The 26,543-nt window shown below is 37.5% G+C and overlaps 1 protein-coding gene across 3 annotated transcripts in view; it reads right to left on the bottom strand.

The window, feature by feature from the left end:
• The window catches only part of LOC121417380 (plastin-3-like), a 66,781-nt gene that overhangs the window by 12,281 nt on the left and 27,957 nt on the right, over nucleotides 1-26,543 (bottom strand). For all 3 annotated transcript variants that reach the window (XM_041611064.1, XM_041611065.1, XM_041611066.1), the window contains exons 3-13: nucleotides 25,424-25,579; nucleotides 22,109-22,262; nucleotides 21,226-21,337; nucleotides 17,804-18,011; nucleotides 11,673-11,817; nucleotides 9,745-9,866; nucleotides 8,815-8,889; nucleotides 7,193-7,319; nucleotides 3,879-3,967; nucleotides 2,269-2,458; nucleotides 997-1,106 (exon numbers count right to left, since the gene is read on the bottom strand). In XM_041611064.1, coding sequence (XP_041466998.1) covers nucleotides 997-1,106; nucleotides 2,269-2,458; nucleotides 3,879-3,967; nucleotides 7,193-7,319; nucleotides 8,815-8,889; nucleotides 9,745-9,866; nucleotides 11,673-11,817; nucleotides 17,804-18,011; nucleotides 21,226-21,337; nucleotides 22,109-22,262; nucleotides 25,424-25,579 — 1,488 coding nt within the window. The remainder of the gene's footprint in view (nucleotides 1-996; nucleotides 1,107-2,268; nucleotides 2,459-3,878; nucleotides 3,968-7,192; nucleotides 7,320-8,814; nucleotides 8,890-9,744; nucleotides 9,867-11,672; nucleotides 11,818-17,803; nucleotides 18,012-21,225; nucleotides 21,338-22,108; nucleotides 22,263-25,423; nucleotides 25,580-26,543) is intronic.

The raw sequence follows: 26,543 nt of genomic DNA, 5'->3' as shown, positions 1-26,543 counted from the left end.
CCCTGATCACGTGGAATTCCATTATTTTAACATTTTGTGCTTCAGGCAAGGAGGTCCTAATCGTCAAATTCGTAAAAATTGAAATATTGTATAATTCAAACAATAAAAAACAAAAGAAATAGTGAGTGAGTGACATCATCAACTCTCTCATTTGGATGTAACTGGCTCGTTCATATATCTATTTTGTTATTTTACATCCGATTTTGATGAAATCTTCAGCATTGTGCTTGTCTGATTTTTCTCTTTTGATTCAAATCAACATTTTTCTGAGGTGGACTTGACCTTTAAAGCACATGAGGAATTTGTCAGAATTCAGTGCATTGCGCAATAGGCTCTGATATTGCACAGGCAAGCCATGCTGACCAAAGTATGCATTTTGATGTACTGCTAAAAGACCATATAAAGATGAATAATAATATACAAATAGGCGCGAGTGTGATGGATTTCGCAGGAGGTGAAAGGATAGTCTCGTTCTTTTTATCGAATGCAAAATGTCATGCCATTGCACAAATATTCGCTATTTTTGTTGGACAATGCCTCGGAAGTAAAAAATAAAAACAATTATCAATTGTTCCCTATGTTTATCTAGAGAAATGAGAAAGATGATTGAGAAAAAAAAGCACAATCCCTCGAATATATGGGGAGTGTTTCATCAACATTTTCATCCGACAATTTGTCAGATCTGACATCTTTCCATGAATTTGATTGGCTGAGAGGCACTGTTCCTATGGTAATTGTTGGATAAAATGGGACTTGTCGGATAAAACGTCCGACAAGTCCGTTCATGAAACGCTCCCCTGATCTGCAATTAGCAATGTGCATTTAGTCAGTAAGCCCTACATGGGATGCACTTGCATTTATTCATCAAGCGCAATAAATTGAATACGTCAAGATCGCGCAAAAGTACTTTTTGGACTGTACAGGTGCAACGGTAAGTAGGCGTTATATGATATCTTATAACCAACTCCAGAGCATGCACTATTACGAACTATTTACCTTTGTATTTGCCCAGCTGACGATCTCTTGATCACTAAGGGGCTTGTCACTCTGGTTGATCTCCTGTAGCATACGCAGTGTATAGGCTCTCAACAGCTGCCATACAACAGCTGGACGAAACAAAATAAAAACAAACAAAAAAAGGAACAAATCAAAATTAAGTCAATTCAACAGCCTAAAATGGGGCATCGCAAGGAAGTTTTGTTCCAATCCCAATTCAAGCACAAGAACTGTTCCAAAAATAACTTGTATGTGTTAATTCTTAATATTGCCCTCAGTGATGTGTACATATACATATATATAATATCAGGCTATTTTTCGGGTTTGTGAAAACTGTTCCAAAGGTGCCTTGTGTGTGTTAATAAAAGCAATATTGACTGGCCTCAGGGCGATACGACATATATTGCTCAAACTAGATTTATATTGCCTAAATCGTAGACTAGGGTGATATCAATTTAGTGAGGGCGATATATGTCCTTTTGCCCCCAGGCCAGTCGATATTGTTATTATTAACCAAATCAGACGTCTAGAGCAAAATCTTTAAAGTTTAAGAATGGGAATCTATTTTGTCATGTTGAGCAGACTGGGCCTCTGAACTTTACCATTGTGACGTAATAGAAATGACCTCCCCGGCCTGGGGACGCATTATCTAGCGTTGTCTCAACTTGATTAGCAATGTGACGTATAGCACTGCGCGGTCCAAGGTCGCGTACAAAAGTGCGTAGAATACCCGGATGTTAACTCTGCCTTAATTATTGCCCGCTACATTTCCACGCATTTTCTCATTGACTTTCCTGAGCGGGCAGTAAATTTGTCCGTGGTTAAACAAATTGAAATTCATTGACCGACAACTTTATCCCAGTCATAAACAGGCAACAATATAGTAAACCTGCCCTGCTTAGATGTCTGATAAGTTTAATACATGTAATTCTTGATATTGCTGTCAGTGGTGTGTATTATTTGTATAATATCAAGTTATTTGCCATTAGAGAAAAAGTAGGCAAGATAACGAAAATCAGGGTCGTTTGGCGCATCAATAATATCAACTTAAGAATTTAAAGTGTGTACTTGGTGTAGCAAAGGTAATCAATAATGGGACCATGGCATGAATGATGTTTTACTATGCCATTTGCCAGTAAATATAAGACAAACCTGGGCAAAATAATGAAAACCAGGGTCGGCTGACAGATATTTGGGGGTCAAATTTGAATAAAATAAAAGTTGGCAGGTTTGACAATGGTCAGATCGTAGCAAATTTTTTGTTTGCCTTACCGAGAGTGAGGGTGACAGTTCCATCACAGATGTCCTGCCCTCCGATTCCAACAAGAGAGAAATTCATTTTGCGTCCAAGCTCGACACAGTAGTTACAGTTCTCGATCTTCTTCATCTTAGCGGCCATCTTGTACGGAGGTCTGTTGACCTTTTCCCAGTTGACGATACCAGGGTTGACAATGTCAAACAGCTAATTAATAAGAATAGTAGCGATAATAATAATAATGATAACAATGATAATAATGATAATAGTAATAATGATAATAATAACATTGTCATCATCATCACTCTCATTATCATCAAAATCATCCATCATCATTATAAGAATCAATGCCACCGAATATCCTAATTATCATCATCACCATCATTACTATTACCACCATCATTACCATGTCATCATCTTCACCATCATCATCCAACTCATCATCATTAACAGCCTGATCACCATCATCATTTTCATCATCACCATCACCATCATCACCATCATCATCATCCTCATAATCATCATCATCATCAACAACATCACCATCACCACTATCATCAACAGCAGCAATAGCAGCATCATCCTCCTCCTCATCACCACCATCATCATCATCACCACCATGATCATGATCATCTTCATAATCATCGCCATCATCATCATCATCTTCATCATCACCATCATCTTCATCATCGCCATCATTATCATCATCATCATCATAATCATTATTATCATCACCATCATCATCATCTTCATCATCATCACCATAATCATCATCATCATCACCATCATCATCATCTTCATCATCATCACCATTATCATCATCATCATCACCATAATCATCATCACCATCATCATCATCTTCATCATCACCATCATTATCATCATCATCATCACCATCATCATCATCTCATCATCATCACCATTATCATCATCATCATCACCATAATCATTATCATCATCGCCATCATTATCATCATCATCATCACCATCACCATCATCATCATCTTCATCATCATCATCATTATCATCATCATCATCACCATAATCATCATCATCATCACCATCATCATCATCTTCATCATCATCACCATAATCATTATCATCATCACCATCATCATCACCATCATCATCATCACCTTCATCATCCCATCACCACCAACAGCATCATCATCATCATCATTATTTCGTCTCACGCACCACGAACCGTCCTCTCTGCGCACTTCGATGCGAAAGTTACTTTTGCAGAAAAGGCATTTAAAGAAAAGTTTGTTTTAAACCAGCAATAAGTGCACCTACAAGGAGAGCAAATTATTTACCAGTGTCTTCGTTTAAAAGTTCAGGTTCCAAAGTTTCATCCCGTAGCTTTATATTTTCTTGAAGTTAATTATTTACGCCACAGTGGGCAACATAACAGAGAGGAAGGTTCGTGGAATAGATACAGTGCGCTTAACTTTTGCATCGAAGTGCGCAGAGAGGACGGTTCGTGGTGCGTGCGACGATTTTATCATCTTCATCATCATCATCATCACCACCACCACCACTACCATCTTCATCATGATCACCAACACCACAATCATCATCACCATCATCATCTGAATGCAACCCCTTCACAGCAGACATCACTGACCTCTAAAAGGACAAGACCGTTGGACAGATCGCTGTAAAGGTGATTCACATATGGTTTCACGTTCAGACTGTTCATCCAGTTACGGTATGCTAATTATCGAAAGATAAAACAACAACAAATGGTCGCTGGACTGTTCTAACCGGCGACACAACATTTGCTCCAGCGACAATTGCCCTGGGCTTTGTTTCGTCTAAAGGTATAGGCCCGTATTCTGATAGCAGGTTTAACTTAAACTCAGGTTTAAAGTTGTGGTTTAAGTATGGGAAGCCAAGAGTATCAACATTTTCATTAAGTTGTATGTTTCTTATGTTTACTGTGCTCTTTCCTGATTCATCGATGGTGAAGACAATCATCTATTCATACTTCCTGGACAATTATGAATGATTTAAGAGCTGAATGAGCAGAAGTATGATATCTCTACTGTTAGTGATTTATGTAACAATTGGCTATCCATACTTAAACCACAACTTTAAAGATAAATTCCAGTTTTGGTAACGATCTCAAAATGACTTTTTACAGAATCCAATATAATGACCACCCAAGTGTCTGTTTGTATGAATAAAAAATATGTGCCAAAGGATTCTGGAAGAAATTGTGTAATTGCTGAGAAATAAGCAAAATAAGCGCGGATTCGGTCACTTCCGTCGGGTCTTTATTCCAGCAATAATAATACACTGTCCCACGCGTGCCTATCTGTGTTGGTGATCTTCAGTGTGAACCTTTTTCAGCGTAAATTTCAAGATTTCACAAAGTTCAGTATATGTAATTGTACCAGATCTAGATCCTCGATGATATTCTGACAATTAAGCCTGGTTTTACAGACTTTCTCATGAAATCAGTGTTTACTGCAACTACTGGCTTTTCTCTTTAAACCTGGGTTTAAGTTAAACCTGCTATCAGAATACGGGCCATAGGGTTAGGATTGCAATAGGGTTTACATGTATGTTAGGTTTAGGGTAGGGTATAGTGCCAAATCCAGGGCTGACATTCCATTAGTGTGTGGAATTTGCAGCGGAGCAATTATCGCCGGAGCAAATGTCATGGAATCGTTAAAACAATATTACGGTACATTATTTACAAGAAGACAAAACAACAAATGGTCATTGGGCTTTCAAAGCCATATCATGGTATGTGACTTTAAAGGAAGACAAAACAACAAATGGTAGCTGGGCTGTTCAAACATTTCTAGGTATCAAATTTACAAGAAGACAATACAAAAGATGGTCGCTGGTTGTTAAAACCATATCCCGGTACGTTATTTAAAAGAAAATAATACAACAAATGGTTACTGGACTGGAATGAACAATATTATAAATGGATGTTATTTACAAGATATAACAACAAATCTTAGCTTGGCTGATAAAACCTCGTATCTCAAAATTAAAAGGAAGACAGTTCAAAATGTCTATAGGAATTTTACAGTTTAGGCTGATTTCTTAATACAATTTTATTTAGCAAGAAATGTACCTTGTGGGCAATACATGTAGTTACTCTACATGTGGAATCGTATCCATTATGAAATATAATCCGCAAATGATTGAGCACATGTGTTTCAGGAGAATGACATCACACATAAAGTGCATGCTGAAATGTGACACAATTATCTGCATGCATCTATTGTTTTAGCCGATGTGTACTTCAGTAATAACATTGATATCGTCAATTGTAGCCTGTAATATTAATCAAGGGTCTTTAAAATTCCAATTCCAATCAAGCCATGGGAAGGACTGGTTACACTATGGCGCCCTCAGTGCCAAGAATATGACAATGTTGCTTCAGAGCGATGTCCCTCAGCAGAGTATGAAATAATTTTCATGATTTTCCTTTTTTCTACATTCAGGACATTTCAGAATTTCCGGGGCTATATTTCTTTGGGCTACCTTTAGCGGGTAACAAGCAATTATGGCAGCAAAAGCAAATAACACTATTCTGCCAAGCATTGATTATATTGATTTTCTAAATAATATTGAATGTTTGTGACAGATCTTAGGGTGAATGGTTGCCTTAAAACAAGTATTTGGGGGGAATTTCAGGGCCCCATTCTACAAAGAGTTACGATCGATCCGATCAATAACATCTATGGACGGCCAGCAAGTCAACATCTAAAATTGCAAATTTGTTCAAAATATTTTATAGATATGATGTAACTTCATACATTTATCGTTCTCCTGAAGATTCAGAGTGGTTCTCTTTGTTTTAAGGAGATTGTGCAAATTCCTTGTAGAAGAACAAGGCAAAAGACAGTTTGTGTCTCGCCCACTTATGAAAATAACCAGAAATATCGCGATTTGCGAGGGCATGCAAGATAATTATATCGAAACTTCATTGTGAAATGACTGGGTTGGAATAACACTTGTCATAAGAGCCTTGCACATAAACTTTAATGTTGACCTGAAAATGACCTTTGACCTTACCATGTGACCTCTGACTGCAGTATAACATGCAGGTCGCCTAAGTAAATATACCATCCAACTTTTGTTGAAAAGTAACTTACAGTTGCGGAGTTAGGTGTTATAAGAGAGTCTTGCATGTAAACTTTAACGTTGACCTCAAAATGACCTTTGACCTAACCATGTGACCTCCAACTGCAGCATAACATGCAGGTCCCCCAAGTCCATCTACCAACCAAGTTTGGTTGAAAAGTGACTTACGGTTGCGGAGTTAGGTGTCATAAGAGAGTCTTGCATGTAAACTTTAACGTTGACCTGAAAATGACCTTTGACCTTACCATGTGACCTCAGACTGCAGCATAACATGCAGGTCCCCCAAGTCCATCTACCATCCAAGTTTGGTTGAAAAGCAACTTACGGTTGTGGAGTTATGTGTCTTTACAGGTTTGTGACGGACGGATGCCGGACGACATTTGGATCCCTAAGTTTCGCCCTCACCTCTGGTGGGCGAGACAAAAATTATGACACTGATGCATTTCCATAAAGATATGATTGATTGGAACAATCGTAACTCTTTGTAAGACAGGGCCCTGGGGTGATTTGGGCTGTTAGGAGGCCGAAATTGCCATTTCACCCTTATGTACTTCCTATGCTGCCCCTCAGGAAAAAAAAAAAAAATATATATATATATAAGTAAAAATATATAAATACATATATACATATATATAATATGCCTACATTCTACGTAAGGGCGAAGTCTGTGAATGGGTTTATTCAATTATAATACACATATAGACGTAAATACGAAGGTAGAGGGCATTCAAGGCACATTACGAACATTGAAAGAAGACCAAAAAAAAATCACCTGAAACACAGATGTAGAAAAATATATAAGTATATGAATAAAATATAATTCTGACTTACTTTTCTCCTCCCGCGTTTCTTCAACGTTTTCATACTCCATTTCCTCTGAGGGGACCAGGCCGTGGTGGTGGTTGAAGAGGTTAGCCACGAAAGCCATATTCAGCTTGGAGTTCCCAGAAACAATATCCTACAAAAAAAAAACAATAACAATCATTTAGCCAGGTTACGCGTTTCATGAACTGTTCTCCCATAAAACACTTATGTTCTTATTTTACCTTCTCCATTCTCATTTGCCGAGTGCCTGACAAGAAGGCAGAAGGACCCATTTTTCATTTACATGTAAAGTGGTACCCTGGGCTGAAAATATTTATATCTAAATGAATAGAGTAAAATTCACAGAGCAAAATGTTGAAAATTTCATCAAAATCGGACAACAAATAACAAAATCATTGAATATATTAAAAAATAGCAATATTTTATGAGAGCATTTTCTACCAGAATCATTTGGCACGTCTGGGCCCCCTTAACACGAATGTTAGGGATGGAATGTACACTCGATTTTATGATTAATTGTACATGGTAGTCAATGCAATTGATGGTAGTCGATGCAATTGATGGTAGTCGATGCAATTGATGGTAGTCGATGCAATTGATGGTAGTCGATGCAATTGATCGTAATCAATGCAATTAATCGTGATCAATGCAATTGATCACAATCAATGTTCTAGAACATGAAACCATTGATATATAACAAGGCAAAAGCGATTTTGTGTCTCTGCCACTTATGAAAATAACCAGAAATATTGTGACTTGCGAGAGCACGCAACAGAATTGTATCGAAACTTCATTGTGAAATGACTGGGATGGAATAACACTTGTCATAAGAGTCTTGCACGTAAACTTTAATGTTGACCTGAAAATGACCTTTGGCCTTAACATGTGACCTTAGACAGCAGCATAAGATGCAGGTCCCCAAAGTCCATCTATCATCCAAGTTTGGTTTAAAAGTGACTTACAGTTGCGAAGTTAGGTGCCATAAGAGAGTCTTGCATGTAAACTTTAAGGTTGACCTGAAAATGACCTTAGACCTGACCATGTGACCTCCGACTGCAGCCTGACATGCAGGTTTCCGAAGGCCATCTACCATCCAAGTTAGGTTGAAAAGTGACTTGCGGTTGCGGAGTTAGGTGTCATAAGAGAGTCTTGCATGTAAACGTTTAACGTTGACCTGAAAATGACCTTTGACCTTAACCATGTGACCTTCGACTGCAGCATATCATGCAGGTCCCCCTAGTCCATCTACCAACTAAGTTTGGTTTAAAAGTGACTTGCGGTTGTGGAGTTATTTCTCATAAGGTTTGTGACGGACGGATGGACGACATTTGGATCCCTAAGTCTCGTCTTCACCTCTGGTGGGCGAGACTACAACTGGATAGAGCGACAATGCACTCTACCCAGGGGTCACCGGAAACACTTTAGCGTACTCCAAAAGGTCGAGCATGCACAGAGTTCCACACCTTTTTTCGGCTGCGAGTGCATACATGTATGTGCCATGTTGTTTCTTATGTGTTAGTGTGGCCCCATATACTGCTAGTTGTGTAATGGAGTACTTTTCATGTACATGTAGCCTCAACGTTGTGTGTGCGGCAGCATATATCAATGAAACAACATCCGTGACCTACCTTCGGTGTGACAAATGCTCTGCAATCAAGAAGTTCAGCATTGTTAAGGACCTCTTCGGCACGAGAATCCATACTCTGATATTTGACAAAAGAAAGACACAAACAAGGAAAACCAAATTAACAAAAAAAGTTAATAACAATTGTACATTTATGTTGTGCGAAATCCTTATTATAAATAAATGAATAAAAAATTATTCAAACAATAATAAAAATTATCACCCGTATCAGACATCTGAGCTGGTCATTTACAAAACCGTATTGCCCTAGATTCATAAATATCGGGAAGGGATAGGTATATTGTTTGTATTTTCCTCGGTCTCATTGCGCATATTTACTTTGCATGCAGAGACGACGCAAAATATACCTTTGTATTTTCCCTGGTCTCACATCCGGGCATTTGTGGATGCGTATAAAGAGATACGCTTCATAGGATCTGCGCGCCAACAATATACGTCATAATAAAGACACCACTGGATCCAAGCGCTTGCAAGTACGTCATAATGGTAAAGTGCAGAGCCTAGACCCTTATATTAACAAGACAACTATTTTCAAAAGAAATATCACCATTATCAAGATTTTTTCTCTAGATATCTGATTTGGATGATAATAAAAATATTGACTGGCTCTTCTTTCGGGGAACATCAAATATATTGCCCTTAAAAGCCCCATATTGCCCTCGTCTAAAGACTCGGGCCAATATGATTCTTTTGCTGGCAATATATTTGATGTTCCCCTCAAGGCCAGTCAATATTATATAAATATTTTGAAAATCAGAATTCTGATTTAAATCGGGAGAATATCGTGCCTGTAACATTGCTAGGAAAATACCGGACATTTGATGGAATTGCATGCTCACGTACTAATTTTTCTTTTCAGAAATTACGCATATCTTTCCACAGCCGTTTAGCAAATATTTTTATTCATACATACCGGTCTGTTCATATGAGTGTAGCTTAGTTCAATGTCTTTGGGAGCTATCTGTCTCATTAGGCAGTAATACACCTCCGAATCCTTGATGTCCTCGGAAAAGTTTTTGATGCGGCGAGTAGATCCTGTAATTAATTGATTCGGGGAAAAAATAGTTATATGGGTGTTCTGGGCGATTTTGCCCCTTAAATCCTCAAAAGAGCATCGCTCTTAAATCCTGATGCGTACATGATATGCAACACACCATTTTGCCCCTTTTTGACCAATTTTGACCAATGCGTCATGCCTTTTCTACCACACGCAAATGGGATATAAATGCGACTCTAAGGGTGTGTTTATGCTTCCATTACAAGGACAGAATCAGCGTTTTCAAACGTCGATTCAAAACTCCGATCGTAAATGTGGTTCTGGGAGTGCTGTTTATGCTTAACTTTTCAGAGGCAAAATCACGATCTCCAGCTGGCTTCGCATCATAATTTTCATTGAGCTGGAAAGCGAGGTCAAATTGGGCGCGCCTTTTTATGAAAGTTTTTTTTCCAAGTGTTGTTGTTACGTGGAGATAACACGGAGCAACGTGACTGTAAAGTATTTTCCCACGGATTTTCATCTCACCGAAGCATGTACCAAATGACGTCATTTAAACACGTTTACAACCGTGGTTCTGTTTATACTTCCCCAGAAAGCCTGATTCTGGTCAAACGACGTTTACAAACGCACCTTTTTGTGAGTTTACAATCGGCGTTTTGAATCAGCGTTTAAATGAAAGTAAGCATGGACGCAACCATGTTTTGGACTAATCACGTTTGGAAACGCTGATTCTGGCCTGAAAAGTGGAAGCATAGACACAGTCTAAGTCACACTTAAATCTTTGTTAAACACCCCCCTGGAAACTCAAAAAAGAGCCTTGGAAAACCCTCATTCACTGTAATGTTAAAGCATATCCAATGTTGCATATTTACAAAATAAGTTGTGAAAAGAATGACCCGAAAATGAAAATGCATTCAATATGTGTTGTACCTGTTTTTATCATAAGGGAGACACAAGTATGAAAAGAAGAAATAATTATGATTATGTTATAGTTATTATAATCATGATGATTATATGATTTTTATGATTATAATAACATAAGTGGGGATGTGAAAACACCAGCCCACCTAATGAATATTCACGACATTGTGCATATATTTTCACAAAATATTGAGCATAACTTTAAAATTCAATATCTTCATTATTTATTTGTCGGATTTTAATGAAAATTATCGGCAGTTTAGTCAGTGAATTTTGCTATATCAATGTAGTAGACATAATTATATTCAGCCCAAAGTACCTCTTTAAAAAGGGAATATCTGCTACACTATATGCAATCGCAATGTAAGTTCGCATTTATGATTTATACTTGCAAAGATTGCTACTGCCCTTATTCGTATACGTCAGAATAGAAAAAACAGACGTTTGCTCCATGCTATCGACGCATACATATCAGCACATAAAACTACCCCATTGCGCAACTCATATTAAAGGTATTTTTTAACTTTGTGAGCAGCCGATTTAAAAAATTCTCAAACTAAGATGAAACATGTGTACAAGCGCATGTATTAGAACTAATAAACCCTGAAAACAACCATTACTGAGAATGAAAAGCTAAAACTACAAGGTAAACCCTGATTTTGTAAATAGGTGTCTTATAGACGCCTAAATACTACACATAAGTGTATGGGATAAAATTAAGATGGTGTTTCCGGTCACTTTATATTTCAATTTTTGAAGCACTACATAATTAATTTTCGAACGCAATTTTTTTCTGGGCTTCATGTTTGTAACATATTGCAGACACAGGTGACGAATGTGACCTAGCTCAGATGTTTTTAAAGTCAAACCAATGTTAACCAATCACTTTAAAGCAGCAAGTGACATCAGAATCTGAACCTCACCGTCTTGCTCAAGATGGTAGTTGACCCATCTGATAAGGAGCTCCTCGGGGGACAGTTTCTTGAGATCGTCAAGTGTTTCACCCTCGTTCAGGAGAAGGATCAGCTCAGGCCGGAATTGCAGATCAATATTCGCAAACAGTCCAATCTACGTGGAGGCAATAATAATAATAATAGGCATTTATATAGCGCCATCTATCTAGAAATATTCTATTCCGAGGCGCGTTGTTATTATTATTACCCCGGCTTTAGCTCGAGCTGCCTCTCAGCGCTCATGCATTCAAGGAATTAATCCTGCCGGGTACCCATTCACCTCACCTGGGTCGAGTGCAGCACAATGTGGATAAATTTCTTGCTGAAGGAAATTACGCCATGGCTGGGATTCGAACCCACGACCCTCTGTTTCAAAGTCAGAAGACTTATCCACTGGGCCACAACGCTCCAGTACAAAAGACAATACAAAAGACAATGAATTATTGCCTTTAAAGGTAAATGCTAGCTTTGGTAACGTTATCAAAATGAGTTCGTACAGAATCCAATGAAATGACCACCAAAGTGTCTGTTTGTATAAATACATTGTAAAATGTATGTGCCAAAGGATTCTGGAAGAAATTGTGTAATTGCTGAGAAATCAGCAAATAAGCACAGGATTCGGGAAGAGCGTCGGGCCTGACATTCAAAGCAATAATTATACACTGTCCCACGAGCGCTTATCTGAGTTGGGATATCTTCGGTGTGAACATTATCAGCGTAGATTTCAAGATTTCACAAAGTTCAGTTTATGTAACTGTACCAGATCAAGATCCTCGATGATATACTGACAATTAAGCCTCACTTTACAGACTTTCTCATGAAATCAGTGTTTACTGCAACTACTGGAATTTCTCTTTAATTAGGAGTGGGCTATACATGGGTCAAAAATATTTTTTTTGTAATTTCAATATGGGAACAGCTTTTTCTTATTCCTTGTAATGTATCTCAACATGAAATGACAATATTTTTTGTCTCGTGTCCAAGAAAAAAGTGTGCCGGGCCAAAATCCAAAATGGCCACAACTTTTTTATTTGGTGGTCTTTTTCTTTGGTTTTGGTGTCTATTCATATGTATTTGGGGGCAGGCAGGCCATATGTTTTTCCTATAATTAGTACTCTTAAACCATTATTTGTAGAGTTAAAAGGTAATTATACCTAAATTTTTCAATTTTTTATAGCCTTTTTTTCAGCCAAAAAGTAGGTTTTATCGTCCTGGGGTTATTGGATATTAGATGATACGAGGTCAACAATAGCAAGCAGCTTAATAAAGCTATACTGCTGTTAATCCTCTACTATGGGTTTTTACGGATATTTTTGAAATATATATTATTAAATAAAAAAATCAATTATCCATAGGGGCTATACAGTATACAATGTACTGTACATACTGCACTGCATAAATGCATTGGCCACCATGACAAGGCCTGTATAAACTGTAGTGTTATACATGTAGAAATGAGCTCTTTGGTTTAGAATTAGCTGCCTCAGAAATTGAAGATATGCTTTGTCTCAGAAACTGAGGACATATTTTGTCAAAAATGCTAATTCAGGGGGCAGAGAAAGGTAATTAGCCCCACATCATGGCATTTACACTGTAGCTATTCTGGGCCTGTTGTATAAAAAATTACCATCATGTTAACTTAACTTAATGGTAACTAACATGGATTCCTTGGTTCTGATTGGCTTTTGATCAACTTTACCATGATAGTTACCTGACCCCATAAACATACATGTAGGCCAGTTAGACACCACAACCAGGTAAAAAAAAGCATCCAAATGAAGAAGATATGGCTAGATATATGTGATGTACGTATATGATGTGATATTTTTATGTGCAATTTGCGTTGCTGGTTTCATCATTTACATCAGCTGACAAGCAATCAAATTCACAATTCAAAATCTAATTTTAAACCTTAGGAGCTTATTTCTATGACACTATAGTTTATATACAGGCCTTGTCATATGTCATGGTGGTCAATGCATGGATATAGGCAGTGTAGTATGTACAGTAACAGTACATTGAGTATAGCCCCTATATGGATAATTCACATTTTTTTATTTTCTAAGATATATTTCACAAATATCCGTAAAACCCGTAGTAGAGGAATAAAAGCAATATAGCTCTATGAAGCTGCTTGCCATTGTTGACCTCGTACCATCTAATTTCCAAGAACTCCAGGACGATAAAACCTACATCAAAACAAAATGGCCGATTGAGACCAAGGCTAGGGCATAGACTTGGCCAAATTTGCGCATGCGCCCTACAGCCTCGGTACCGATTTCGATCAGCCACTTTGTATTAAATTTTGAAAGAAGGAGAGGTATCGCAACAGAACCTTTCATTTTTTGAGGTTCCAGTCTGTGCCTCGATGTCAGGATTTGTAGGTCACGATAGACCTTCATCCATATAATCATGGTAAGTGCATAATTTCTGTTTCCACATTTTATTCGGAAAGCTATTGCAACCCCAATCTACCCCAGTCCCATGTTTGCCTAGTTATGCATGGACGAGTCCTGGGCCGGAGCTCCCTGGGTTACCCTATCCATTGTTCTAACTACACTGTACATGTAAGTCATGCGTGTAAACTACAAGACTGTAAGTTAAAACTTTCAAAAAATTGTCAGTTTTCACTACCTGTAATTAATTATGAAAAATATGTTTTATTTTGGCCCTTATCTGAATATACAGTGCGTCCCAGAAAAAACGAAACCGAGATTTAGCGATGATTTATCATTGATTTCTCCTTTAAATATAAATGAAATGGAAACTATAGTAGGAGGAAGCCAAGATAGAAATACAAGGAAATTAAATGTACACTTTCAGTTTATTACACTTTCTATACTGTACACATATATCAAATTATTGACTGCATCCCAGTGCATATTACCATATATGTACTTCGCCTTTTGGCAAGGTTCAGTGAGGAAAAGAGGAAATGGTAAGAACTATTCTCACGTTGCAATGCAGGATATTTATAATATCCTTTTGGTTTCAGTGCCAGGCTAGTAGTACCTGACAGTACATGTAGTTTACGGGCAGTGTGATGTAGAAATTGGAATAGATGGGGGGAGGGAGGGGGAGAGGGGGGGGGGAATAAAGAGGGGGAGAAAGCGTAGGATAGCCTCGATAAAGTCACAAAAATAACTAAGAGAAAGTAATTGCAGCACAGAATTACATGTATTCCATGAGAAAGCTTGTAAAATCAAGATTAATTACCACTACATGTTCATGTATATCATAATAGACTATATGTAGAAATGGGAATAGATGGGGGAGGGGGGGATAAAGAGGGGGAGAAAGCATAGGATAGCCTCGATAAAGTCACAATTCAAAGGTAAGAGAAAGTAATTGCAGCACAGAATTACATGTATTCCATGAGAAAGCTTGTAAAATCAAGGTTAATTACCAATACATGTACATGTATATCATAGTAGACTACATGTAGAAATGGGAATAGATGGGGGGAGGGGGGGATAAAGAGGGGGAGAAAGCATAGGATAGCCTCGATAAAGTCACAATTCAAAGGTAAGAGAAAGTAATTGCAGCACAGAATTACATGTATTCCATGAGAAAGCTTGTAAAATCAAGGTTAATTACCACTACATGTACATGTATATCATAGTAGACTACATGTAGAAATGGGAATAGATGGGGGGGGGGGATAAAGAGTGGGAGAAAGCATAGGATAGCCTCGATAAAGTCACAATTCAAAGGTAAGAGAAAGTAATTGCAGTACAGAATTACATGTATTCCATGAGAAAGCTTGTAAAATCAAGGTTAATTACCACTACATGTATATCATAATCGACTACATCAGGGGGGGGGGGGTGTTTCATAAAGCTGTTCATAAAGTTACGCACAACTTTGCACACGACTGGAACATGTTCTTAGGTCACAACTAAATTACACAGGGATCACCAGTCATGCGTAAAGTCATGCGTATCTTACGAACAGCTTTATGAAACACCCACCTGATACATTGAAATCAACTCAATTGTTGTGAAATCATGAAATCTAAGCTGAAAACCGATAATTCTGATGATAGCTAGTCATAAAAGGGCATGTACATGTATGCATGCGGGACAGTGTATTAATAATTCATGGAAAAATACCTGCTGGCCTTTCATGAAATTCTGTGCCTATTTTGCTCATTTCTCAGTAATTACACACTTTTTCCAGATCCAATTGGCACATATTTTTTTATTTATACATGCAAACACTTATGCATGGTTCAATTTTATTGGATTATTTTTTAATTCATTTTGAGATCATTACCCTAACTGATACCATGTAGAAAAGTAAGGGTGTTGTGCGACTGTAGTCTGCAGGCACAGACCCTGATTGAAACTTTGATCAGCAAAGTGTGTCTCCAAGCAAAGACTAGCACGTACAAACCTTGCTGTTTCAATTCCTGAGCGAGAGGGCCTTCAGCGCACTAGGCATGAGTAGGCTGCACATTCAGACCCTTTTATGACTCGAGTGAAGGGTTTGCACAGCAGACTAGTGCAACTGCGACACACATATGTACATGTAACTGACCAAAAAATTTGACCTTTGACCAAAATTGCCCATTAAGTAACTACGAACTGGTCTATGCTCATAACTTTTGAAAAATATTTATCAAACTTTCACTGATTCGTTTCTTTGATTTTTTTTTGTTTTTTCACACAAGCTAGCTCGTTACCAGGATTTCATTCTCATTTTAAAGGGGAATCCAACCCAAATAAAAATAAAAATCAGACAAGTTGATAGCTGAAAGTTTGAATAATATTGGACAAACAACAAGAAAGTTAAAAGTTGTAGATATTGGTAATCACTACACCCATGGAGACTTCAAATTGGTCACATATGGGATGTCATAGTGATGTAAGGCAAGGACTACTCTTCCATGTACTCCAGTACATATTATGGCTAAATTGTCATTTTTCCCAAAAGTTTTATTTCAAATTATATTTTTCTTTCATGAGGAAATAAAACAATATAGGCCTACTATCTGGGTTATATTTAGATTACTGCCCCAGGGGAATGGGTACTTAGGAGAAAACCACAAATCCCTGATAATAAAGTACATGGCCTATGGGAAAGTTGTCCTTGCCCCTTGTCATAATTTACTTACCCAGTTGCCAATTTGAAATCAACGAAGTATTAGTGATCTCAATTTTAAAACAGAAATAACTTTCTTATTGCTTGTCCAATTTCTTTTAAACGTTCACCATTCTGTTTAATTTATTTTTCTCCTTCCCAACACAACATTTTATGGCCAAGGATGGATTCCCCTTTAAAGGCATTGCAAATAAAAACACACAAAAGAAAGGGGATACGGATAAAGAACTTAAGCAAATCAATCTGGGAACGATGTTTATCAAATGACTTCAAAGACTGTATGACAAAAGAATGGATACCTGGTCAAAGAACTGGGCAATCATATGTAGAATTTAGAATGAATTCATATTACATTTAACTGCACATAACAACCCTATCAGTGAAAATACATTGGGATTACCTACTTGCAGCTTCCACAAAAACTGTATTAATAACCCTTTTTGTTCACTGAAATACTTTTTTTTTAAGTATGGAAATTTGGGAGAAGAATAAAGGGGGGAATTCAAGAGGCGGAACAAAATAGAAGTACACGGAAGTTTAGGAAAAATAATTTAGTCAAGAAACATCAGCTATTCTGAGCAGCAATAGTGACCTTCAAAGGGCAAAGAACTTTTTCCTATTTCCTTCTTTCATAATCAACAATTACATACATGTATAACAAATATGAAACTAACCCTTGAAACTAGAGCACAGATATTGATGCTAGAACTAATAAATGGAATCAAAGCGAAATGGAAAGTTATTTAAAACTAGAGGAAAAGGAAAATCAGGCCTTCTATACAATAAATACAAATAACAGACTATATATTATTATTAAACAACATTAATCTTCAAAAGTTGTAAAACACTTGTAATTACTACAACCACGGAGACAGCAAATTTGGAAGGCATTTCACGAAACAAACAATGCAAGATTTCCAATGATAATTGGTTGTAAGCTACTAAAATCCTTGCATCTGATTGGTTCAGAGCAAAAATTTGAAATCTGGGACACCTACCCGGATGATCTGCCAGACGAGACCCAGGACCAGATGCTTCGTCTTGTTCTGTATGTCCATGGGGTCGATGTTGATGACGCTGCAGCCGATGGCCTTGGCCGAATTAAGAGCCAGGGTCAGGTTCTCAAGCTGGGTGAACTTGTTCAGCTTGGTCGTGGTGATGACCCTTTCGTCGATGGTGTTTGGAACCGAACTGTTGATCATTTTGCTATTAAGAAAAGAGAAGAATTTGATAGACTTAAAGCAAAGTCTTCATAGTCTAAAGTAAAGCCACAGAACTAATTTCCAATTTGCTTTCTAATCACTTTGCACTTATTTTATGAGAAAATTTGATTCATAAACAATTCATCTAAACATAGGGACAGGAGGTGACAGATTTAAAGCATTGTTTAATAGACTAATTAGATATCACACAAAATGGGTACAGCCTGTCCGAAAATTTGACAAATGAATGATCTACATGGCATTTAGATCGATAGTAGACAAATAAACTAGATGTAGATTATGCAGAATAAAGTAAAGTTAGACTATAAAAGCAGTGATACCGTGAAAGACCAACTGCTTGTTTTTTTTTATAATAATATATTAATCATTCAGTTCAAAATGAAAGTGATGGTACATTGTAAAATATTACAATTCAATATTAACACAAGTGGAATGCCTCTGGCCGTCTCACCTGCATCACGCGGTTCAATATAGCAGCAGTGCTGACTTTGCATACTACTCTAACTCGCACAAGATGTTCAGTGATACATGGTTACTCTTATTTCCCTTTTTATGAACTAGACCAATAAACTTACAGAGATATGATGGTTATTCAACAAAAAACCCCAACATGGCCAAAGTTCATTGACCTTACATGACCTTTGACCTTGATCATGTGACCTGAAACTGGAACAGGATGTTCAGTGATACTTGATTACTCTTATGTACAAGTTTCATGAATCAGATCCATAAACTTTCAAAGTTATGATGGTAATTCAACAGATACACCAAATTCGGCCAAAGTTCATTGACCTTTGACGTTGGTCATGTGACCTGAAACGCGCACAGGATGTTCAGTGATACTTGATTACTCTAATGTCCAAGTTTAATGAACTAGACCAATAAACTTTCAAAGTTATGATGGTAATTCAACAGATACCCCCGATTCGGCCAAAGTTCATTGACCCTAACCCTAAAAAGACTGGGGGGGCTGATTCTGCCCCCCCCTCGACATTTTTCGCGATAAATCCGCCGCGCAAAATTGTTTGAAACTTTGATCAGCAAAGTGTGTCTCCACGCAAAGACTAGCACGTACAAAACTTACTATTTTATGCATCTGACCCATTGCAATAACAGCATGCTACATGTATGCGTTCCACGTAGATATGGATCAGTGTCTAGTCACCTGGGGCCCATAACACATTCTGCATCCTGCTATATCAGAAACACTTACGTAAAGCATTGCTTTGAAATTTAAAAGAATTGAAAGGTAGTTTGGAGTAACGCTGTGGCCCAGTGGATAAGTCTTCTGACTTTGAAACAGAGGGTCGTGGGTTCGAATCCCGGCCATGGCGTAATTTCCTTCCGCAAGAAATTTATCCACGTTGTGCTGTACTCGACCCAGGTGAGGTGAATGGGTACCCGGCAGGATTAATTCCTTGAATGCGTGAGCACTGAAAGGCAGCTCGAGCTAAAGCCGGGGTAATAATAATAATAACGCGACTCGGAATAGAATATTTCTAGATAGATGGCGCTATATAAATGCCTATTATTATTATTATTTTTCGAACAACTTGCCCTTGAGGTATTTACGAACTGGCTTTTAAACATTTCACCAAAGTGAGTAGTCAGCCTGTCGGGGCAGGCTAAAAGAAAATATTTTCTTTTTATCTTCGGGGGATATTCATCATAACTCACTACCTAACCCCCCATTCAGACTGTCCCCCGTCACCCAGGACACCCCCGGGAAATCGGCAGTCTGGACGGTGTAGAGGATTGTCTCCCGTCTCCCGGTTCTATCCCCTGGGTTTTTTGAAGGAAGAGCGACCAAGTACACTGTAATTGCATTTTAATGTTAGCACCTTACGTAACCATGCCGATGACCTAGCCCACTCATCCCCGGTGCCAATCTCCCAGACACAGGGGGATGTCTCCCCCTTACCCCGGGTGACGGGGGACAGTCTGAACAGCCTGAATATCTGCAACATTAGATAAGCTTTAAAGCTTGTGTATAGTTTTGGTAAATCCACCAAAATGCACCAATCACTATTCCAATTCATTGCTAGCTAATATGAATGGATATGCCCTATAACAGTTATGATGTGGAGGATATGAAATGAAAATGTGTTTTACAGGATAAATTTTGCGATTTTACATGGAAATTTAACTGGATCGGGTCACCCGATCAAATTAAAATATCTGTGTGTTTTTGTCTTTCAATTAAATCCTATTCCAAATCATGGAATGGCCCTAAACTTTCAAGATATGTTCTTAGTCTGTAACTATTGGATATCTAATCACTAGATTTATAAGATAAGTGCTTGAATGTCCATTTTTTTTAATTTAAAACAAGCATCGCCGAGAGAGGGCGCTACATGTATATATCCAAGATTTGAATATTTGAAATTTTCTCAGAGAAGTGCAGTTGGAAAAATATCTAACGATCTCTACGCTTCAGTAAGACTGTAATATTTATATAATATTGACTGGCCTTGAGGGGAACATCAAATATATTGCCAGCAAAAGAATCATATTGGCCCGAGTCTTTAGACGAGGGCAATATGGGTCTTTTAAGGGCAATATATTTGATGTTCCCCGAAAGAAGAGCCAGTCAATATTTTTATTATCATCCAAATCAGATATCTAGAGCAAAAATCATAATAATGGGGATATTTCTTTTAAAAATAGAGTTCTATTGTGTCATGTTAATATCGGTCTAGGCTCTGCACTTTACCATTATGACGTACTTGCAAGCTCTCGGATCCAGCGTTGTCTTTATTATGACGTATATTGTTGGTGCGCGGATCCTTATGAAGCGTATCTCTTTATACGCATCCACAAATGCCCGGATGTGAGACCAGGGAAAATACAAAGGTATATTTTGCGTCGTCTCTGCATGCAAAGTAAATGCGCACATTGAGACCGAGGAAAATACAAACAATATACCTACCCTTCCCGATATTAAGAAAATGTAGGGCAATACGGTTTTGTAAATGACCAGCTCAGATGTCTGATACGGGTGATAATAGATGATATTCGATTATCAATCACATTATTGACCCTTTCCCAAAGCTATACACAGGCTTTAAAATGATGATGAATGGGGCTTCCAGGGCTCTAATTTTTTTGTAGCTTCCAGTGCTCTTTTGGGCATTTCAGGGGGTGAAATCTTCCCCCAGCCCCCGTCTAATCATTTCCCCTAAGTCAGGGTCACTTACCATAGCAATATGCCGTCCACCACAGCTTCAAAGAGCCCGCTCTCCACACTTATCGGCAATTTGGAAGCAAGGGCGGGATCATTTGTTAAGTTCAGACCATCATTGATGTATCCTTTAAACAAGAAATAGGGAAAAAATAGAAATTGGGGGTTTCGTGGTCTATTGGTTACAACACTCTATGGCAATCAGATGAACAAGGGTTCAAATCCCAGCCATGACGTGTTTTCCTTCAGCAACATTACCCACATTGTTATTATTAGAAAAGGATACTGTACACTGCATCAGGGCTCCAGACTTAACTAGAATCTTAGATGAACTTGCCGGAAAGAAAAACATTAACAATCAATATTCCTTCACAGTTTAATATGAAAAAGATACTACTGGTACATGTACATGAATACACTGTATCTGCCCTTATCCCTCGCTTCCCCTCCACCCCCCCCCCAAATTTCTACTCTTTCTAAATACAAAATACACTACATGTAGGCACACTTGGTCACTAGACATACATGTAGATGACAGTAAAGTCTAATTATACAAAAGACTGGAACACAAAGAAAAAAACCAAAAAAAGATGAGAAAAATAAAAGAAAAGGAAAGAAAGGGAAAAAACAGGAAAGAAAGAAAAGAAGAAAAAAACAGAAATAAAAAGAAAAGAACAGAAAAGAAAGACATTTATAAGAAAGAAAAGGAAAGAAATAAACTAAGAAAGGAAAAGAGTATTAAAAGAAAACAAAAGAAATATTACATTAAGAGAGCTACCAGTCATCCAAAGAACAGGAAAAGACAATAAAAAATAAAACAAAATATAAAAGAAAGAAAAAATAAATGAAAAAAAAAACAGCCTTTGACGTGATAAAGAGAAACACAATTTTTATCGTACTTGTGAAAGCTGCAGTCTCCTCCTTTGAGAAGGAATGAGTTGTTCCTGCAGCGCTTACTTCTGATGTTCCTTTCTCTGCCTGGATGCCTACCCTGGCTTTTACTTGAGTGAGAAACCCTGATGAAACCTTATTCTTCTTGATGTCGTCATACAGCTGTCAATAAAGATATAGGATTGAGTGAATTGAAATTGAATCATCAGTAATTGGTCAATTCCAGCGTAATCGACATGACGTTCAGAAAAAATTTTGTCATTCAAAGGTTTATACAGTAGAATTAGACGTCTTTTGATAATTGTTAATAAGCTTATCAGACACACTTAAGTATCGGTTAATACATACACATAAAATTTCAAATCGTTTCGTTGAACAGTTGCGGAGAAATTGCACTCTTTGTGAGCGTAACAGACATGACACGAAATGGACGAAGCATTTTTACCTCCTATTGGTTATCAAAATTCCTGTGAATTCTTAAATTGCATGCACCTGACGTTGGTGTTAATTTAACCTTTCATAAAAGATCATGCTCTATCCATTGAGTGAATCCTTTTTTTCAGATCTTCCAAGTTGTAAATAGTGCTGCCATTCTCTGGAATCAGCTGGATAGTGGTACCCGTAGTGCAGGAGGCAATCCTTCGCTACATCTTATTGGAGAGCAAGAAACTACTGAACTAAAACTGTACCCCTATCTGGCTGGTTCCAGGACAAGCAATCAAATAAACACAAAATTAATAGGGAATATACTTATCTGGACCAACCGCGTAGCCAGGATTTCATTTTGGAGGGGGCGGTAAATGCACGCGAAGCGTGCCAACACTTAAAGAGCACGCGAAGCGCGCTCCCTAGGGGGTGGGTGCAGGGAGGGGGAGTTTCCCCCTCCCGCGCGAAGCGCGAAGCTTTTAGTGTTTCATAAATTAAAATGAAAAGGAGCCGTTTCTCTTGTCTCTAGTACCTCCAATTCGGTTGACTATATTGCGATTTTGAACCTTGTTTTCAAAAGTGATTGTGAACGCACAAAAGAGCTATACAATGGAGGAAATTAAAATGATAATAACTCCGCGCGAAGCGCGGAAGCTAAAGCGTTTTATCAATTTTTCTTGCCATAAAAAGGGTCCCGAGAAAAGGGTATTCTCAAAGATATATTGAATACTCTCTTTGGAAAGATCAGATTTGATTACAAACAATTTAGCAACAGTGCATATTTTTAACTCGCAAAACAGAGGAGAAGATTGGTAGAGGAAGATATTCCTCCCCGCGCAGAGCAATGAAACTCTGAAATTTCAAAGGGCGGACGTTTCATCAAATGTAGATATCTCTAATACCCAATCGGCTCTAATTCAATTGATTTTCTAAGATTATTGAACTTCATTACAAGGAAATAGTGCGCAAAAAGTTGAAACTTCTGTGATTTATTGAAATTATCTATCTATATAAAAAAAGGATGCCTAATTTTTTTTTACTTATCTTGAAGCGCTTCATTTTGAATATAAAGAAACTTAAGTGTTTCAAACTGAGGGCGCAAAACAGGACAGGAGATGAGTGTATACAGGGACATGACATGAAGTTTAATACAATTTGATAAAAAATATTGTACTTTTTTTATTTAATACGACACGAATTTCATACCTTCCTCTTTTTAAATTAGGAACCTGTTTGCCCCAAAATTATGGTGGTTTAGTAATGAGCTGAAAAGCAGGAGAAGTTGACTTAATGGAGGTGACGGCAGAAACTGATATAAAGATTTTACCCGCTGGGAGCCGACCAGACCAGAAGTTGCGCGATTAATTGAAAAAAAGATAACTTCATATATTTACTTCGGCCTAACCGTAGGCTCAAATTCATGCCCTAATGTATACAATTTTAACTTTAACTGGCAAAAAGCACATAGCTGAGGTGGAAAAACAGGGTTAGAGAAATGGTGGGGGAAACAATGGAGAACTTCAATATTGTCATTTAACCGCGCGCAGCGCGGAAGCAAAATTCATGTATAAATTTAGAGCAAGAAGAGTGAAGGAATTTCTCTTTTGAGAAAAAAATAAAGAATAATAAAAAAAAAAACACAAAGCTACCTTTCTGCCCTTTCCTCCCTTCCCTTTTCCTTTTCTCCTCTCTTTTTCCCTTCTTTTTTTCTTTTGGGGACGTTTTGTTTTGGGGGGGCGACCGCCCCCACCGCCCCCCTCCCTGGCTACGCGCCTGATCTGGACTTGCTTAAATGCACAATTCATATTTTGACTTTTGTTCTACACATGTACTGTACATGCATTTCAGTATGTCTGTATGGATGTTGCTTGTCTCTTTGAACATATCTTCTTATTTGTTTAATACATTTACCTTTTCATTGCTTGTACTTGATAATGTATGTACTGTATTTGTTTAATACTTGTATGCAGGGCCCCCCCCCAAAAAAACAGTGCTTAGTCCACTGATGGGGTTACCCTGGGTAAACAAAATGAAATAAATTAACAAATAAATAAATTTAAATAAATGAATAAGAATTTTCCAGCTCTGCCTGTTTTTTTTATTATTATTTTTTTGGTGAAACAACATTTGCTTCTGGTTCCGAAATTCTGAACAATGTTTTATACAAAATACATGTAGGTGATTACACGTACATTGTTGGTGGCCTGTAATGAATTCAAAGTACGTATTATAATAAAATATCAAAAAGTATCAATGGGATGTGCACTTTACAATAGAAATATAGAGAGGGGAAAACAAATTACAATTGAACATACATGTACATGTAGCCTACATGTATGATATGTAGTGTCAAAATTCCTCAAAATTATAACAGGAACAAATCCAATGAAAATTTTATCTATAGTCTACATGTGTACATGTACATTCCTGCATCATTATATTTACTTTTACTGATTAGAATCAATTGTTAAATTTCATGTTGTTTTAATAATGATCATAGAAATAAAAATGTAATATAAAAGAAACAGATGAATTTAAAAAGAATAGGCCTATATATGTGTAAAGAAAACATGAAATTTTACTGATCAAAATTTTTTATGCGCATTTGATCACATTTCCATAACACTTCATGGTCTTCAAATTGTAGATTTACAGTCAATTTCTAATTTCATGCATAAATTTGCATCATTAATTAAAAATAAATACATGCATGAATAATTTATAATGAACAATCCAAAATACGATTCTGCAGATTGAGTCATGGGCGACGGGCTTGTCGATTTCCATGGTGATCGCACAAAACGGCTGAGGTCGTTAAGGGGCGTGCCAGTCTTTCCAGCCTCCAAATGTACATGTACCCCCCCCAAAAAAAAAAAAGAATGAATTGAATGTCATACCTTCATAAACTCATCAAAAGTGAGGGAACCGTTTTTGTCGGTATCGTACTCTCTGATGAAGTCCCTGCATTTGTAGGCAGGAAAGCTCTCGCCCTTGGCCTGGAGGATCTCCTGAATTTCTTTGTCCGTCAGAAAGCCATCACGGTTCAAGTCCATCTGAAACAATGATTGAATTGAATAGAGTTTCAGCATACTTACTATTGTATACATGTATTTCATTTATAATTATTATTGTTATTCATTACGCACTCTATTAAAACAAGTGCGAGAGAATATTGACAAAATTGTAGAATATGACAGATTTTCTTTTTTAAGTGCTAGCATCGCAATCAGCCGGTTAAGCCTGCTTTTTAGCAGGGCCAGATAGTACCGTAGTATTTACGGTGATAGACCACTTTGGTCAAACTTAGTGTCAAACCATAGTGGGCTTTCAAGCTTTAACCCCAGAAAATAGGTGGGCCTATGGGGGGGAATATTCGATGCTGAATGATATGTGCCATATGAGCTAAACGACAACAAGCAATGTTTCCATCATAATGTAAAATTTGAATTATGTCACAGTGCGCTCATCTCAAGGTGTGCTTTCTGAGTTGCTAGATGTAGATACATGTATAGGTCTCTATTGTTTTATCAAAGTTCTTAAAACCATCCTTTTATCGCTGGAAATAAATGTATTTTCATTCTTTCATTCACGTTCACCTGTATTATACACTCAAGCACTGGGTCTGGAATGTACACTAAAAACTGAATGGTTTTGTTTACCTTCCAAGGATAGGGTGCAATGATTATTTACATTTACTTCCTGGTGTAATGATATACAGTACAGTAGGAATAAGGGTGATCAAATTCCACAATTGCCCAATTGGGTACTGGTACTTTGATAAACCACTGACAATGCACAAACCAACTCCCTGTGACAGTGATACAGCACGAAAATGAACTGATAGCACACAGTATGGTCTGATGACATGTAGTATGAATTTTTCCTTTCTATCATGTTCCTATTTTTTCTTCTGATTACTCATCTCCTTCGTCTATTTTTTTCACTTCCCCAAACCACTACTCCATCCTCTTCTTCCCCTAATTCCTCTTCTTCTCCTCCTCCTCCTCCTTTTCTTCT

The sequence above is a fragment of the Lytechinus variegatus genome, chromosome 6 (assembly GCF_018143015.1).
Source record: "Lytechinus variegatus isolate NC3 chromosome 6, Lvar_3.0, whole genome shotgun sequence".
Taxonomy (NCBI): domain Eukaryota; kingdom Metazoa; phylum Echinodermata; class Echinoidea; order Temnopleuroida; family Toxopneustidae; genus Lytechinus; species Lytechinus variegatus.
This window is presented reverse-complemented; position numbering and strand designations above follow the sequence as displayed.